The following is an 18,505-nucleotide window of genomic DNA, read 5'->3' as shown; positions in this document are numbered from 1 at the left end:
TATTAACTTTGAAGACTGCTTTCCTGGTGGCCATCACCTCCACTAGGCAAGTGAGTGAGCTAAACCTTCTTTTCTGTCTGTCCATCCGGACAAGTTGTGCTCAGAATTCGTCCAACTTTTTTGCCAAAGTTGTCACAGCTTTTCACCTCAGGCAAACCATCACTTTGCCCACCTTCTTCCCGCCTCCACAACCTTCGAGAGAGGAAGAGAGTCTCCACCGTCTGGACACAAAGTATGCGCTCTCGTTTTACTTGAACCGCACACAACAGTTCTGTGTGGATGACCAGCTCTTTGTTGGCTACCTTAGTGCCAAGAAAGGCCGGCCCATACACAAGAGGACTATCTCTAGATGGGTTGTCTTGTGTATTAAAGCCTGTTATTCTCTGGCTAAGAAGGAGTATGTCCAGATCGCGGAGGGCACTGCAGTGGTGGCTCACAAACCAGCATTGGGTTAATGGCAGATCCCTCTCCCTTCCCCAACCAGAAGGAGCATCCGGTGGGGCTGCGTGCCCATTCCACCAGGGTGACAGCAGCCACTACAGCATTGGGACCTTGTGTCCCCCTGCAAGACATATGTCAGGCAGCTACGTGGGCCGCGCTGCACACTTTTTCTAAGCACTACTGCCTGGACAGCCAAGTCCGGAGACATGGCTTCTTTGGCCGTTTTGTTCTCCGAGACTTCCTGGTGTGATCTTGGTTCGCAGACCCGCCATCAGGGTCGGTATTGCTGGGGTATCTATTCTAAGGTAAGGAATCTATAACTACATGTTTCTTTCAGATGAACAAGTTACTTACCTACGGTAACGATATATCTGTAAGAAACATTAGTTAGTGATAGATTCCTTACCATCCCACTCATCCTCCCTGTTTCTGCGAACTGATTTCTAGGGTTAAGGTCATCCCTTTTAGGGCCCTTGTTTCAATGCACCAGTGGTCAGTATGCTGCATGGCTCTGTGTTCCTGGTGCGGAAAGTCATGTACTGAACTGAGGTCAGCACACGAGGGCGGCGTCTAAGTAGCTGCCGTGACGTCATTTCTGCGACTACTTCGCTAACGATGGATGCGGAGCCGCACGACGCCACCTTCCGACGCGCATGGGTACTGCTGACGAAAACTTTCCGGATCCAGTCTGAAACCTGGGGGTAATTCTAAGGTAAGGAATCTATTGCTAACTAATGTTTGTTACTGATATATCGTTACTGAAGGTAAGTAACTTGTTCAACAGTTCCAGTGGATTTCTTGTTGTGCTCCCGCCTCCCCTCTTGGATGATGTTTTTGTATGTCAAATTTCAGTGGTTCTGTCCATTTCATCCTCAGCCGGATGCAGAAATGAGGTGGTGAAAAAGACATCACTGAATAGTGGTGCTATATATAAGATGCTCAAAGCCACTTCTGGCTTCCTGACTCACAGGTGACATGGTTCAGTGCCACCTAGTGCTGGTGAAGGAATAGTACTGAACAATTTTCGGATCCATTCTGGTTCTTGGGACTACTGTTTACAGAAGTAACTTGCAGGAGCTGTCATATCTATCAGAAAGAAGGTAAGTAACTTGTTTTACTCAGTCTGGTTATACATTGTTTTTTGTGTTGAGTATTTAAATTGGGTAATTCTTTCTCCAACAAAATATAGCATGAACAGTTGAAAGAGAAAAGGTTTATTTTTTCTGTATTTTTTCAGGCTGTCATTGTTCACACAACAGAAACTATTCGGCTTCGCTATTTCTTGGACTTACTAGTTGCTAAACAATGGCCTGTGATGTTGGTTGGGAATGCCGGCACTGGAAAGTCAGTCTTAATGGCCGATAAACTCAGTAGTCTCAACACGGAAGACTATGCTGTGCAGTCTGTCCCATTTAACTTCTACACTACCTCTGCGATGCTGCAGTGTAAGTTCTTTTGTGAGAATAGTTCTTACACCAAATGCAACTAAACAGTTCTTTTGAAACTAGAAACTTGTAATAGAATCAATTTTACTTATTGTCTCTTTGTTCTCAGCTGTTCTAGAAAAATCTCTGGAGAAGAAGTCAGGCAGGAACTATGGACCACCAGGAGCAAAAAAGCTTATTTATTTTATTGATGATATGAACATGCCTGAGGTAGACAAGTATGGAACAGTGACACCTCACACACTCATAAGGCAGCACATGGACCATGGACACTGGTAAATTACCTACTTTGGCAGTGGATTGTTTGCATATTAAATATTCTTTGTCAGCCCTTTAAACTGAGATATTTCATTTATCTCAAGCAATTATAGACAAATGTTAGGTAACAATAATTCACGTCTCTTAAAGATGAAAAAACTGTGGATTTACTACTTCAAACAGTCTTAATACATCTAACTTATAGAGCATTTGTAGACCTGGCTCTCTTTGCAGGATCACCCTCGAAATGTTTGCAGTTACCCTCCACTTTTTTGCTCAATTCTCTTTTGTTGGCCCTAGTACTCTATGCACTTTATCACTGCTAACCAGTGCTTAAGTGTTTGTGCTTTCTACCCTAAACATAGTATAGTTTTCTTTTACCCAATTGGCATATTTACTTTACTTATAAGTCCCTAATAAAGTGGTACACCCTGTAGCCAGGGCCTGGGCATGCGATCTAAACCTACTGTGGCTACGGAGGAGGGTGCAAGCTATGCTGTGGTTCTGCATAGGGCGGCAGAAGCTCTCCACCTCCAACTCCCTACAGTGGCCGTCAGTACTCACCTTCTGACAGAAGTGCTTCAGCCGGCGGCTATCTCTGCGGATCCAATGCTGCTGTTTAATTATGCGCTTTCAGACGTTCTTTTGGGCACCTAGTCCAGGCCCAACACAGGGGTTCCTGTGGATAGGAACGTGGCCCGACGCCATCGCCTGGCTCTGGGGGACCCCATTTTCCTCTCCCTACACCCCACCCCTGAGAGCTTAGTTGTCCCAACCTCTACATCCAGAGCGCATTCCCTACCACACCCCCAGACCGAGAATCCAAGAAACTGGAGCAGTTCGGTAAGATTTTTTTTCCACCCGTTCAGGGCTACGGGCTGTGAACACTGCATGCCTTTTGGGCCGTTATTTCCACTTTGGGTGGGATACGGTGGCACAAGTGCTCCCTCAGTGTCCGGAGGAGGCCCAGACAGTGCTCTCTCAAGCTATTGCTGAAGGGAGAGATGCAGCAAAATTCACAATCCGTGGTGGCCTCGACACCGCCAACTCGCTGGGCAGGAAACCAAACAGTTATTTTCCTTCCCCTTACAGTCCTGAGTCCTTTATCACATATAAATAGGCTAATCCTCTCTTGATTACATACAATAGACCTGGGGATACGGACTGGCTACCTAGTCCTCTCTCTCTCTCCTTGATAACTGAATAATCTAAGAAAGATACCAATACTGGATAACTGTAGTTACAGGTAAGTAACTTATTTTCTTCTTCAGCATTAGATCTATCATATAAGCATATGCTCTGTGCATTTCCCAGTGCCTCAGGTTAATAGTATTCATGTTTTAACGTGAAGTTTTTGCCATTTCTCTACTAGTTTAATTTGGTTTTGTGCCCTGCTCCTATCAGTCACATTAGGTATGCCCACTTTATCTTATGGCAATGAGTTATCAAGCTGTTGCTTGTTTCAACATTGTCTAATCTGTGTATACAATTCAAGTGCATTCATAGAGCAAAGTTCAAATATTGATATCCACTTATATCCAAAAATCTTCAAAATCTATTAATTTACACTTAAGACAAGTTCAGCATCAAAATACGTATGTATCAAATAAAAAAGAAACCTTGTGGTTTACTACTATGTCACACTCAGTCTCCTCAAATACAACTTAAGCACATCTTGAGTTCCCTATTTCAGTAGGACAGTCCAAAGAACTTGATCCTCTGTCTTACGTATGTTCCAACAATCATCAACATGTTGTTTAAGGCTAAACAATAATCAATACTTGTTCTTGACGATTCCTCTTACACAGGTGCCAGACTGTATGGATATTTTCTTTCCTAGTCATTTATTTATTTCACTGATACCAGTTTCCTCTTTTCTGTGCTGCAACAGATGGGTGATCCGGAGCCACAGTTTATCATTTTTATTCAGAGTTTGATTTTTTAAACATTTTTTCTTGGACCACGCCTCTCTTCCAATGACTCTTCCAAATAACTGAACAGAACTGAAACACATTTTGAATGTCTCTTATAGCTAGAAAAAGTGTACGAGACAATGTTGTGTGACTTGTACACCAATGCTCAAGAAGGCCATTCAAGAGAAAGGCTAAACTGATTATGGTCACTTTGAAAGGTGACATAATGAAAGAAAAGAACAACAAGAATACAGGTCCTTGCAGCTGTAAGACTATTTGGCTGAGCCGCTCCCATTAGAGCAAAACAGCAGTGGTTTCTTCAGGAGGGCATAGGGGCTCCACCCCCTATACTTTCCCCCTAAAAATAAAAACAATCATAGAGGCACTGTCTCTAGACTCACTGTTGTTGCTGTCTGAGGTGGAACCAGGTGTGTGCAGCGTGAAATGTCTCAGGGTGGACAATTTCTCAACTTGCTCCCCCAGGCTACAGTATTTGCTGGGCTGACAGTCTCACAGTCCTGAAGCCTGTGAGGTCATCAGCTCAGCACAGACTGAACATCAAGGACCAGTCTCCACCCCCAGATGACATGGAGGTAAAGTTAATCCCGGGAGTGTTCGACTGAGTCCCTGCAGCGCTACACCTCCATGTCAGTCAGAGAGTGAAAAGCATTGTGTCCCCACCCTCCCTTGCCGTAAAGCAGCTTTGTGATTGGTCTGAGCACTGTGGTTCGGCACTCAGACAGGGACTATCAAGCAATGAATGTTCCCCACCTAGGCTATAATGCACCCCGGGTGGAGAACATTCAGAGTGTGTATGACTGTTTGGACAGCCGGCCAAATCATCATTGTGAGAAGTTGGCCTGGCATATGATGTCCACTATTCTAGTGAGCACCTTTTGCATCGAAGTACAGAGGTCAGCACTCCACGAGTGACCCGTGAGTCCCCTTTCTTCACCGCAGCTCGAGGCTCCTTCGTGGTTCCTAGTCTGTTGGCTAGTGAGCCCCCACGAATGCCAATCCTTTGTTTCCTGAGTTTTCCTGGTTGCTCCAGAAACGCTCTGACTCCCCTCCAAAGGAGGAGTCCCCCAGACCTTGCTGGTCTGAACCAAAGCCAATTGTGTCATCTTGCGTGGGATGCTGTTGCCAAGGCTTGTTGGGTCTAATCTGGATTCCAATGCTGCAGCACTCGACATCCTTTGTGGGACAGCTCGAATCCAGCTCCTGGTTGTCGTCAACGCCTTCTGGTCCTCGTGGCTGAAGAGTCAAGCTTTACCTCTTTCACCTTAAAACACCTGACATTGGTTGGCATCTTCCTATCGCCATCCTGGTCACTGGCTAGTGACCCAGACACTGTCCCCTCTGCTTTCAAGTTCTTCACAGCTCCGATCCACCCTTGGATCCACTCGGACACTTTTCCTCTGGTCGCCTGCAGCATTTCTTCGCAGCTCTCCATTGGAATCGACGACTAAACCTGACACCAAAAGACACCTATGCACCCGGCTTCCCTGGGTGAGGTAACACGAGTACTCCGGTGCTCTGTGTCCTAGTCTAAAAGGGTTCCATCTTAGTTCACCTCTAAGTGCTCTTAATCTTTAAAATTGTAACTTGTTCATTCTCCATAGAAAGTCAATGGTGAACCAAGGCTGTGTGTAGACACTGCAGGCGTCCCACGTGGGCCACCTGTGTCCCTACCTTGGGTGGTTCCCGGTAGCCTCAGCAGTTCTACAGGCCCTAGGCCTGCTTTCTAACCATCACGTGGTTCTTATACCACCATTTTAGTATATGGTTTGTGCGGTCCCTAGGGCATAACGTATACTGTGCAACTTATCATATGCTAATTAAGTTCCTTTTATTGTACTTTTACCTCTGACCTCATAAAGAGTCCAGAGGGGTTGTGTTTAGATTAAATACAAATATATTTATTTATTTATTTAGATTTTTAATGCGCCTTATCACCCAGGGGTCTCTAAGCTCTTGATAGAGGGTGCACACAGACTAAATGGGGGTGCTGCTAGGACGTCCCGCATGCCTCTAGGAAGAGCACGGTTTTAAGCTTCTTCCTGAAAGGCAGGAGGTTCATTTCCTTACGCAGGCTCACTGGAGAATGCTCGCCCTCCCATCGAAGACAATTTAAAACGGGGGCAGATCAGAAGGGAGGCATCTGCTGATCGGAGGGTCCTACTGGGAACATAGGGAACTAAGCGCTCCTTGATGTACCTTGGAACTTGTCCGTACAGGGCTTTATGTGTGGTGCAGAGGCCCTTGAACTTGATTCTTTGCCTAATTGGGAGCCAGTGAAGCTCAAGTAGCAGTGGTGTAGCGTGTGTCCGTCTTGGTTTCCTAAAGATTAATCTTGCCGCGTCGTTCATGACTATTTGCAGTCTGGCCAGCAGTTGGTGGGGAAGGCCAGCGTACAAAGAGTTGCCATAATTCAGGCGTGACAAGATCATAGCCGAAACCGCCCATCTGAGTGTGGCCGAGGTCAAGAGTGGATAAGGTTTCCGCAGTTGTCGTAGTAGGCCCACGGAGGTGCTGACAACTGACGAGACTTGTTGTGCCATAGAGAGTTTGGCATCTATGTGAATGCCTAGGCTTTTAACAGCCGTTGCTGGTTCCGGAGAGGGCCCTAGTTCTTTTGGCCAGAGGAAGTCGTTCCAGGGGCTGGACACTGTGGTGATCGCCAGCACCTCAGTTTTATCCGGATTTATCTTTAGCGAATTGGCTGACATCCAATTAACCGTGAATTTTAAAATATTTTGCAATCTTGCAATGCCGTAGATGAGTTGTCAATTTGTATAATAATTTGAGTGTCATCGGCATAGTTGTAGAACCGGCACTCCATCTGATTTAGTGCAGAGATCAAAGGCTGCAGATAGGCGTTAAAGAGGAGAGGTGAAAGTGCTGAGCCTTGGGGAACTCCTCATGAGAGACCTGCTGGTTTGGAGACCAAGTTTGCCAGTTGGACTCTCTGCGAATGGTATTTGAGAAATGAAGTTAGCCAGGCATGAGCGGTGCCCTAAATGCCGAGATCCCCCAACTGCGACAATAGTTGATCATGATTGACCGTATCAAATGCCGCGGAGAGGTCTAACAGGGCACATGTTTTTTTTGTCTGCCCTGAGTCTCAGATCATCCAGCACGGAGAGCATAACCAGTTCCGTGCTGTGATGGCCCTGAAGACGGCCTGATTCGGTTCTAAAAGATGATTGTTTTCGAGATGACGGGAAAGGTGTGGAAGGACGTGTTGTTCAATTACCTTGGCTAGGAAAGACAACTGTGATATAGGCCTAACATTTTTCAAGATCTTTGGTGTCGGCGCCAGGTTTCTTTAGGAGCGGGAACAGGCGGGCCTCCTTGAAGTCGGAGGGGACCTGTCATGTTGCCAGGGAGCTATTAAGGAGGGAGAGTATGTGGTCCTCTATTCCTGGCAAGGCCAGGTTAAAAATCCTAGGTGGGCAGGGGTCCGCTGGTGATCCAGATTTCACTCGCCCCACCAGGACTGCCAGCGCCTCCTTAGTAAGCGGTGGTAGCGTGGTTAGAGGGTGGGTAATCAGAGTGGGTGTCTGGGAGGGATTACTAGGACAGCTAAAGCTTGGGGTGCGATGAATTTCTGTCAGGAGATCCGATACAGGAGATCCGATATTTTATTAGTGAAGAAGGACTGGAATTTGTGTGTCCTTCTTGAGTAAAGGACAAAGTCTGCTCCTTGTTTTTCCTTAGCTCGGTCAGGACTTTAAAGGTTTCTTTCTGGAGGTTACTAGCCGCTTTCCTAGATATGATAGCCTGTTTCTAGGTGGCAAATGCCTTTACATACAGAACTCGGGTGCTTGGTTCATACTCTTTGCGCCAAGCTACCTCGCTCTTGTGCAAGGAACGTTTCAATAGCCTAAGAGCATCGTTGAACCAGGGAGCACCTTTGCCCTTGTCCAGGATTCTCACCCTACGTGCCGGTGCTGTTGTTTCGATAGCGTGTTTGAGCTTTAGAGATAAATTTAGGCTGATGACCTCAATGTCGCCCTTGGGTTGCGTACCTTGGGGCCGATTATGATGGAGGATTTTCTGCATCCTCCGGGCCGGCGGATGCCACAGCCTGCCCGGAGGATGCGGAAAATCCTTTGCGGAGCCTCAGAAGACCCACCGCCACATTAGGATGGCGGTGGGTCTAGAAATCTGTCCGCAGCTTTTCCGCCACGGTCGCCTTCCGACCGCGGCGGAAAAGCTTTAACATGGCTGGCGGTGTCTATCAGACACCGCCAGCCATAATATGATGGTGTAGAAAGTATGCTTTTCCACGGCGGCTTTTCCGCCGTGGAAAAGCATACAGACCTTCACTTCGGGGGCCCGTTGCGGCTCCCCTGGGTGAAAGGGGGGTGGGGATGCATATGGGGGGTACCTATGGTACCCCCCTGCATTTGCGTGAACAAAGCAGCAGGCACCGCGCGGTGCCTGCCGCTTTGTGAATGCAAATGCACAACTTACATTTTTAACATTGCGGCGGGTGCTACTTCAAACAGCACCCGCCGCAATGTTAAAAATACAGGATGTGACCGCCAGGGTGGCGGTCACATCCTAATTTGCACGGAGGGACCGCCGCTGCCCCTACGGACGGTCCCTCCTACTCTATGGTGGCGGACGGACTCAGGACCGTCCGCCATCATAATCGGCCCCCTTGTGTGGTGTGCTTTCATTTGATCATTCAAGAGATTATAACTTGTAAAATAACTTGCTTAACTCAACTCTAAGTCTTAGCCTAAAGGCTGCTCTCCACAACTACCACTAGGATAGCTTTCTATAAAGGTTGACTTTAAATCTACAATCAATAAGGGTCGTTTGGACTGGTGCAAGGTGCTCGCTAGAATAGTGGACATCATATGCCAGGCCAACTTCTCACATTGGTGGGCAGAATGTGGGATTACAGCTTGCATTGTTTTACCAGATAATCTTGAGAATATCATTTGAAAAATCACATTAAGGTACCAGTAGGTACATATAAATCAAGCTTAAAATACATAAGTTCTACTGAACTTAGCAGTTGTAGGTGTTAAGAGCCTAGCTCACCCTACCTACAACTACTAGAGAGGTTTAGTAGGAAACCAAGTAGTTAGGTAGGTGCACACACCACACCTCACTAGTCATGGATTTAAAGGCAGGACCTACTGGGTCTATGCCAGATGTCAGCCAGGGGCAGACATCTAAATATGACACATTCACCTTTCAAGAGTTAAGGGGTCTGTGTGCCATAAGAAAATTAAAGCAAGGACAAGTCCCACCTCCCACCGCCCAACACCTCATAGAAATATTAGTGTTAGATGACTTGGAAAAATCATTAGATCCTGATAGACTAGGTAATGGGGATGAGGTGCAACCATCAGCAGAAGAGGATTCTAGTGGGGTACCCCACCAGACCTCTGATGAGGATGATGATGCAGACCAGGGTGATGTCAGTAGACTCAACCTGGGGAATCCAAATTTACCTGGAGATGAAGAGGTCCAGAATGGGCCTCCCTCCATCCCCCCATGTAGACCTGGTGGTGTGCCTAGAAGGGAAAGATCACCTTCAGTGGAATCCAACCATTCTGGCTCATCTTTAGGGTCCTCTGCCTCTGCTCATAGGAGGAGAACTTCTCCTGAGAAGAGGGAGCATGAAGCTAGGATGCGAGAAGCCAAGCTTAGGTTAAGGAGACAAGAAGTAGCCTTAGAAAAAGAGACCCTAGCTCTTGAGAGACAGAGAGAGAAAAAAGATGGGACTAGAGTCCCATGGTGGCAGCAATATCCCTAGTGGTAGGGATAGGTCTTATGACCATAGAAACCTAAGCAAGATTGTCCCTCCCTATCAAACTGGGGATGACATCCACAAATGGATAACTACACTGGAAAGGGCCTGCAAAGTACAACAGGTACCACCAGGGCAGTGGACAGCAATTTTGTGGCTCTACTTTGCAGACAAAGGTAGAGACAAGCTCCTCACTGTAAGAGAAGAGGATGCTGACAATTACAATGTCCTGAAGAGTGCTCTGATAGATGGGTTTGGCTTAACTACTGAACAGTATATGTTGCAGTTCAGAGATACCCAGAAGACACAGACTCAGGACTGGACTGACTTTGTAGATTGTGCTACTAAGGCTCTGGAGGGCTGGTTACTGAGCAGTAAAGTGTGTGACTACACAGGATTGTATAATCTAATCATGAGAGGACAGATTCTTAATAACTGTCAGAACCAATTGTTGCATCAGCACTTGGATGACTCTGATCTGACCTCTCCCCAAGAATTGGGAAAGAAGGCAGACAAATGGGTCAGAAACAGGGTTAAGCAGAAGCCCCAGAACCAAGGTGGAGATCAGAAGAAGGCAGACCAAAAGGGTGGAGATCAGAAACAAAAAGACCAGAAGTCTTCTTCAGGCCCCCAAAATACTTCTAATGAGGGGGGGTCCCAAAATGGGTCAGAACCTGGGTGAAGCAAAAGGTACAGAACCAAGGTGGTGACCAAAAGAAGCCAGACCAAAAGAGTGGGGAGAAAGGTAAAGACCAGAAGTCTTCACAAGGACCCCAAAAAGCTTCTAATGGTGGGGGTCCCCAATCTAAGAAGAAAGAAGGCCCAAGAAAACCATGGTGAAAGAATTGTAAGAATAATACTCACTGGACTAGTGAGTGTACCAAGAAGGAGACAGCTCCAGCCACCATTGCCTCTAAGGCAACTGTTCCCCCTAGTTCAGCTCCAAGTGTTGGTTCTCAACAGAAGGATGTAGTAGGTTAACCCAGGGAACTGAAATGGACTCTGGCCGAGTCGGAGTGCCAACTCAAGCTGTTTTGATCTGTGATGGAAGCATGGATATAACCTACTCTGTGAGTCCCAGTAACCTGAGCAAGTAAAGACAAACTCCTTTAATCAATGAGAAAAAGGCTCAGGCCTACAGGGACACAGGTGCCAGTGTCACAATGGTGATACTTGACTTTGTGGACCCTGGACAAGTCACACTTGGTGAAACTTACCATGTGACCAATACCAGCAATGTCAGTACTACCCGTAGTATGGCCGTTGTTAATTTCTCCTGGGGAGGGGTAACTAGCCTTAAGAAGGTTGTGATTAGTGCAGACCTCCTTGTAGACTTCAGCCTGGTCTGAAGTGGAGTTTAGGACTCATGCAGAAATGTTAGGAATCTCGGCACATGTCCTTGCAGTGACTGGGTCACGGGTCAAAAAGTCTGACACTGAACAGGCATTGTATTCTGAAATAATGGACCAGTTGCCTACCAAGAAAAGGAGCAGTAGGGTTAAGTCAGTGCCTTCCCCCTGACTCAGAGTGAGGATCAGCCTTCTGAGGAAGCTGATTGTGAGCCTGAAGAAGGAACTGTCCCAGAGGAGCTTGAACCTGATCAGGTTGAGTTCTTAGGGACAGGGGGCCCTTCCAGGGCAGATCTGCGTCAGGCGCAGTTGGACTGCCATTCTCTTGAACCCCTCAGACAGCAAGCTGCTGCTGAGGCTGCTGGGAATACTAGTGGCACCCATAGAATCTATTGGGATGAAGGGCTCCTGTATTCAGAGAGTAGAGACCCCAAGCCTGGTGCTTCCAGGAGGTTGGTCATAACTTTGGCATTCAGGGGCTTCCTTTTGTCACTAGCCCATGATATTCCCTTAGCAGCACACCTGGAACAAGACTTGGGACAGAAGTGTCCCTCACTTTCACTGGCCCCACATGGCTGAAGACACCAAGGAGTTTTGTCGCTCCTGTGTCACCTGCCAAGCTAGTGGCAAATCAGGTCCAGTTTCGTGCCAGAGCTCGGGCTGAGTGCCCCAGCAACCGGTTAGAACTGGGAAATGCATGGAGCACCTTGGGTAACTTTGGATTATGCCTAAGTATAGGGGTTCCCTGACAAAACATCCGGATACCAAAATATTGTGATCAAAATATTGTCAAAAATATCGCAATTCTATACCTATAATGGTAAGTATAAACATAACGAAAACATTATATTGAATTTCGTTGCGTGCACTGCATCACCAAATGTGATGCAGTGCCCTGAACGAAATTAGTTTTATTTATTTAAATGCTTACTTACCTGTAAAACTCCGTAATCCATACATTACTACCCCCCACCCTGCCCACGTCACCGCCGTGCAGTAACTCCTACTGCCGACCGCTACTGGTAAAATGTACTATTCCAGCTCCAATAACTTAAGTAGTAGGGAAAGTGTTAGATTACGCAGGGGTAACATTTACTATTCCCACTCCAGTCAGTGCAACAGTAGGGAAAGTGTTGGATTGTGGAGAGATACAATTAGCTATTCCAACTGTAGGAAGGTAGATCCCTGACTATGGTTGCCCCCAACTTTTTGCCTGGTGTTTTGCTGATTTTCTGACTTAGTTGACCTGGGGCCCTGCTAAAATGGATTCCATGTACCCTAGGTACATATCTGATTGGATACTGAGTCACCTTATCAGTCCCTGTACAGTATACCTTCGGTATCCAGGGCATAGGTGTACCCAGGGCCTACCAGGGGCTGAAGCATGTATTATGCCACCCCTGGCTGGCCATCCAAAACTGACACAACTGGCTGCTTGACAGCTGGGGCAAGGTGGTGTAATCACCCTTTGCTTTAGATATAGTATTCCTATATCTAACCCTAAAATGGACACATATATCCCTATCAGTCACTCCTATGGCAGGCCTTAACAATCCTGAAGGCTGAGTGCGTGGAATAATGTGAAATGGTGCTCTGGCATGAGCTGAGCCCGTTTGCAGCTTGCGGAACCAAGTCCTAATAGCTGTTCCATGATAACGCTATACCATATACTCTTAAGTGCATTATGTACCTCGCGGTCATATGCTAACTTTGGTATAACATTATCAAAACATGTCGAGTAAGGTGTCATACGAATTGGAATACTAACCCCTCGCCAATTCTGGCGACGGGGTTAGCATTCCACCCTTCTAGAGGGACACGACATGTTGGTAACCTGTAACCCCGGTTAAAGTCAGACATAGCCTCAGCTCCACAAGATGGATGCAGCCACCGAGACACAAGTCTGCCCTCCTGCTGCTGGGAGTCCTCCCAGCGCGGGAGGCAAGGACAAAGGGTTTCCTGTCAGGGGCGGTGCCAGCACCGTCCCAGACAGGATTTTGTGTATCCTAGGTAGGCAGGGCTTTAGAGGAAGGTGACTGCAAGTGGCACCCCGGTGCTCACTGTGCATATGCCGGCTTGAACCAGTTCCAGGGGCACACCAGCCCCTGAGCTCGGGAAAGCCCGGCATGGGAGAGGGGTGTAACCACCCCCCTTCCTAGTCCCACCCATAGAGCCGGACTTAGTCGAGTGCCAGCCCCCTTTTGCAGGATAAAGGTAGGAGCAGGCCCCCTTCCAAATCAGATCATCTTTGAATCCTGAAACTACTTTCCACGAAAGGAACTCAAGACTTCTTCCTAAGATTTCTCCCTTGTGACTAAGGAGTAGTCACCCTGCAGCAGCAGGCACCATCCAAGCATCGCGGTCTGCTGTAAGTCTCTCCTCCAGATGAAGACTGCCCAGCTCGACGAGAACCGGCTTCCCTGGCACCTCTGACCTCTACCTGCATCTTCAGCCCAGCTGAGATTCGTGGGTGTGACGAGACCTCGAGGGACCGGCCATCTTCAAGACTGCACGACGCTTGCCCAGCACGACTACTGAGGGATCATCACGTGAGTGCTTTGGGGTTCGAGAAGCCCCAGCCCTGAGCAGCACCAGCACCGAAGTCCAGCCCCCTTGCATCCACGAGATCTGCGTGGGGCCCTTCTGCTCTTTGCTGCTCACCGCGTTTTCCAGGTCACTTGCCCGTTGGCTAGTGGCCCTCCTGATGACGAACCACGACGACAACACCGCTGGTCTGGTTGCTCCAGACTGGCCCTAGCTCCCCTCCAACAGAGGAGCACCCCGGACCCTCCTAAGTCCACCGCGTGGGCTTGCATTTGCCAAGACTTGTTGCCCCAATCCTGGGTCCAGCGACGTTGACAGCAGATACCATCGTGGGACAGCTCGCACCTCCATCCTGGTCGCCGACAACGCCTCCTGGTCCGAGAGACTACAGAGCCCAGCGTCGCCCACTCACCTGGTCGAGGTGACTTCGTCCGGTGCCATCCTGGTGCCCACCTAATCACTGGCTAGTGTGATTCAGAACTTAGTCCCCTCTGCTTACAGGTCTCCATATTCATCGATCCCAGCTTGGATCACATCGAACATCTTCACTGGTCGCCTGCCAGCAACTTCTTCTTTCAGGCTCCATAGACTGTAACGAGGATTCCCGACGTCTTTTCAGACCTATGCAGCCGCAGCCCCTGGGCTAGGTAACCTAAGCATTTCGGTACTCCAGCATAGCCTAACTATCTAAGGGTCCAGATCCTTTTTCGTTTTCAGCCTATCTAGTCGGATTCGTCCGATAACTGTAACTTTGCTTTTACTAGCCTCCATAGACTTTTTCCCGCCTTACGCGTGAGAGTTCCCACTCTGCACACGACGTCCCTAGGCCTCCTGCTTGCAATCTGAAGGTTCAGTAGATTAGTCCTAGCGATCCTAAAGCCTATGAGAATAGTACTTACCTGCTAGTAATTTCGCATTCCACTCGTATAGTATATGGTTTTTCGTGCCCCTCGGGCATTTGTGTAAATTGTGCGACTTTAAGTATTTCTTTAAGAGTTTTGTTGTGTGCTTAGCTCCCTGACTCATAAAGCGTTCAGGGTAGACTTGTTATAAATAAATATAGTTTATTTTCATAACAACTTGTGTGGTGTCCTTTCACTTGGTGTTCAAAGGGTAAATGTGATGGTAAAACAGCTGGCTTAACACGCCCTCTAGAGTTTAGCCTAAAGACTGCACGTGTCCATGCTACTAGGATAGCTGGTCTATCAGGTTGACTTACAACCAAACATCAATAAGGGTCGTTTGGACTGATACATAGTGATCACTAGAATAGTGAGCACTGCATATCAGGCCAACTTCTCACACCAACTCCAGTAAGTGAAACAGTAGGAAAAGTGTCTGATTGGTAGGCAGTAAAAATGACTAGACTATTCCCACTCCAGTGAGTGCAATAGTAGGGAAAGTATTACATTTCAGAGGGGTAAAAATTACTATTCCCACTTCAATGAGTGTACCAGTAGAGAAAGTGTTGGATTACTGAGGAGTAAAATGTAGTATTCCAACTCCAGTCCATGCAACAGTAAGGAAAGCGTCGGATTGCTTAAAGGATAACATTTATGATTCCAATTCCAATAATTGCAACAGTGGAGAAAGTGTTTGATTGCAGAGGGGTAACATTCACTGTTCCCACTCCAATGAGTGCAACAGTTGGGAAAGTGTTGGATTGCCGATGGGTAAAATGTACTATCCCCACTATAGTCAGTGCAACATTAGAAACAAATAATTTCAAAAACATAGCAAGCAATACAAATATAAATATGTAAAAAAAAGAAAGTTATTTTATATTAAAAATAAAATAAAATAAATACATATTATAATGTTAAAAACATACCATAAATATTACAACAAATATTATAATAAAAATAGAAAAATATTTTTCATTTAAATAAAAAAAAATATTGAAAAAATATTTATTGGCAAAAACATTTATTAAATAATGTTATTTTAGTTCTCCACTATTGGATCTTTTATAAATTCACATGCTTGAATTTTCCCTGTCATCATGGTGGGAGCCCCACAGTAATAGTAAATTAGCAGTATGAAGTTTAAAGTTTAGTCTCCCTTGAAAATCAATAGCATTTAGTAACCAGTTAACCTCATTAACCCCTTTGCTACTAGGCCTCCCCCCGTGTTAAGCCTTTTTTTGGGTATTTTAGTGTAGTTCGCGCTTAGGCCCCTGTAACTTTTTGACCACATAAGGTATCTACACCAAATTTGCGTCCTTTTCTTCCAACATTATGGGGATCCTATAGGTACACAGGGTTTGTGGATTCCCCTGAAGGGGACACAGAAATTAGCAAAAATACAGCTACATTTTGTCTTTTTTTGGAAAAATGGGAAAAAAGTAATGTAAATGAAAGCGTCTGTTTTTTTCCCTGCTAATGGTATCAAAAAAAGGTGTGTGGAGCTGAAATCACCCTTTTCACAGCTTTTAGCGAATGACAGACTTTTTTCAGAAAACCCCCAAAAAATTACACAGTTTTGGCATTTTTCTGGGACATAGCCTTTTTTTGCTATTTTTTGTGCTTTCAACCTACTTCCAGTTAATGGAATAAATGGGTATGAAAGCAATAATGGATCCTGGAAAGCAATACATTTTAGAAAAGTAGACAACATTCTGAATTCAGCAAGGGGTCATTTGTGTAGATCCTTCAAGGTTTCTTCACAGAAACTAACAGTTTAATATAAAGGAAAAAATGAAAATTAGTTGTGTCAACGTAACTACTTCTTCCAACTTCTTCTAATTATGATAGCTGTTTAAAAGCAATATACCATTCATTTGCTGGACCTTTCTGGTTGTGGGGATATATAGGACTTGTAGGTTCACCAAGAACCTGATGAACCCAGAGCCAATAACTGAGCAGCGTCTTGCAATGGTTTTTTATTATGTACCGGGTACATAGCAATTATTTTGGGAAAATGTATACATGGAAAAATTGGTATGAAAGACACCTATGTATTTCTGAAATAGGAACAAAATATAGACTTTAGAAACAGTAGATATTTGCACATTTCTGAAATTAGGAGTACCCATACTAGCATGAGAATTATAGGGCATTTTTCAAAATTACTTCTTTTTTACATATTGTCTTTCATTTGGAAGGCAGAAATGCATCGAAAGTCAATAGGTAATAACAGTTGTTCTGCAATTCTCTGTTACCCTAAGTCTCTCAATAAAAATGGTACCTCACTTGTGTGGGTAGGCCTTGTGCCCACAACAGGAAACGTCTCAAAACGCAACGTGGACACACCACATTTTCACAATGAAAAATGACCCTTTTTTTGCAAAGTGCCTAGCTGTAGTTTTTGGACCCTAGCTCTGCCTGCACCTACGGAAACCTACCAAACCTTTACATTTTTAAAAACTAGACACTCAGGGGAATCCAGGATGTGTTGATTTGACAGGTTCTCACCAGGTTCTGTTACCTAGAATCCTTTGCAAACCTAAACAATTGTTAAAAAAAAAATGTTCCTCATATTTCTGTGGTGGAAAGTTCTGGAATCTGCGTGGATCCACACAATTTCACCCACCCTGCGTTCCCCAAAGTCTTCAGAGAAAAATGGTACCTTGCTTGTGTGGGTAGGCCTAGTGCCTGCAACAGAAAACGGCCCAAAACGTAAGGTGGACATACCACATTTTCACAGTGGAAAATGACCCTTATCTGATAGAGACTACTAGCCGCAGATTCCTTAACATAGAATTATCCCCAGGCGTGAGACTGGACACAGAAAACTTTTTTGCCCAGCATCTCTGCGCGCCGGGGAAGGGGCGGCACCACAGGACTCCGCCCGACGTTCTCCGCGGGCGTGACGTCAGCGAGGTGACTTAAGCCCCATCACTTTTCTTCTTTTCCGCGTTTCTGGCCTGTTTCAGGCCTCCCTTTTTCTGCTCTTGAGCATTTTCTTGAGAACAGTGTGTGAATGCCTTCGGGTTTTAAAGCGGGCTCATCCTGCAAGCGCCAGATGTCGGCAACGGATCCTCACTCCATCTGCATGTGCTGTTTGGGGGAGCACCACGACTCCACGGACTGTGAGGCGTGTCAGCAAATGAAGCCAAAGTTCCGGTGGGAGCGCCAGATGAAACTCCTTTCGGCACACATGTCTAGGTCGACCTTGTCGCTGCGTCCGTCCCCCCGGATGGCTTCAAGAACCGCCGCTTCCGTCTCCGACATCGTCCTTCTCCCAGGCGTCACTCACCTGTTGGTAAGTGTTGCAGTTTGTCCCCGAGGGCCAGTCCCTGGCCTGTTGGGGGCATGGGTTCTCCGATGGTGGTGCGGCCCCGCACGCCGTTCCCCGGCGTGGGGGCGACTAGAGCCCAGATGGAGGACTATGCGGCGGCCTTGCAGGCCTCGTTGGCTCTCATCCTTCTCCTCCTGGGACGTCTGTGGATCCCTTGTCACGTGCGGGGTCCACTGCAGCGTCGCCGACGGGTTCGGCTCCAGGTTCAGAAGATGTGGTGTCGTCGGGGTGCTGCCCTTCGGGGTTCCCTCCTTCGGACCACAGCACCTCGCCGCAAACCCAGCAGGGGTCCCTGTGGTGTCGCTGTAGATTGCCTGGGCTCGGGCGTGTCCCCGAGTCCCCCTCGGTCCTCTGGGTAGGCGGCGGCCTTGTCCGAGGCCGAGGTGGCACCACCCAGGTGACGGCGGCTGCTGGCCCTGGCGGTGCCGCAGGGGCTGGGTAGGGGTCTGGGCATGTCCCTGGGCAATCCAAGCAGGCAGCTGCCTCAGAGGTCAAGTCAACACCTTTTTGATGCCGTTCCTTGGCTGCCCCGGCTCTGGCCTG

At 47.0% G+C, this 18,505-nt stretch overlaps 1 protein-coding gene across 4 annotated transcripts in view; it reads left to right on the top strand.

Moving 5' to 3' along the window:
* DNAH17 (dynein axonemal heavy chain 17) overlaps window positions 1-18,505 on the top strand; it is a 12,633,448-nt gene that overhangs the window by 7,133,277 nt on the left and 5,481,666 nt on the right. For all 4 annotated transcript variants that reach the window (XM_078653923.1, XM_078653924.1, XM_078653922.1 and 1 more), the window contains 2 exons: window positions 1,679-1,886; window positions 1,996-2,161. In XM_078653923.1, the coding sequence (XP_078510049.1) occupies window positions 1,679-1,886; window positions 1,996-2,161 (374 nt within the window). The remainder of the gene's footprint in view (window positions 1-1,678; window positions 1,887-1,995; window positions 2,162-18,505) is intronic.

The sequence above is a fragment of the Lissotriton helveticus genome, chromosome 7, assembly GCF_964261635.1.
Source record: "Lissotriton helveticus chromosome 7, aLisHel1.1, whole genome shotgun sequence".
NCBI classification, from domain to species: Eukaryota; Metazoa; Chordata; class Amphibia; order Caudata; family Salamandridae; genus Lissotriton; species Lissotriton helveticus.
Note: the sequence above shows the minus strand (reverse complement) of the source record. Positions and strands in the feature narration are given on the sequence as shown.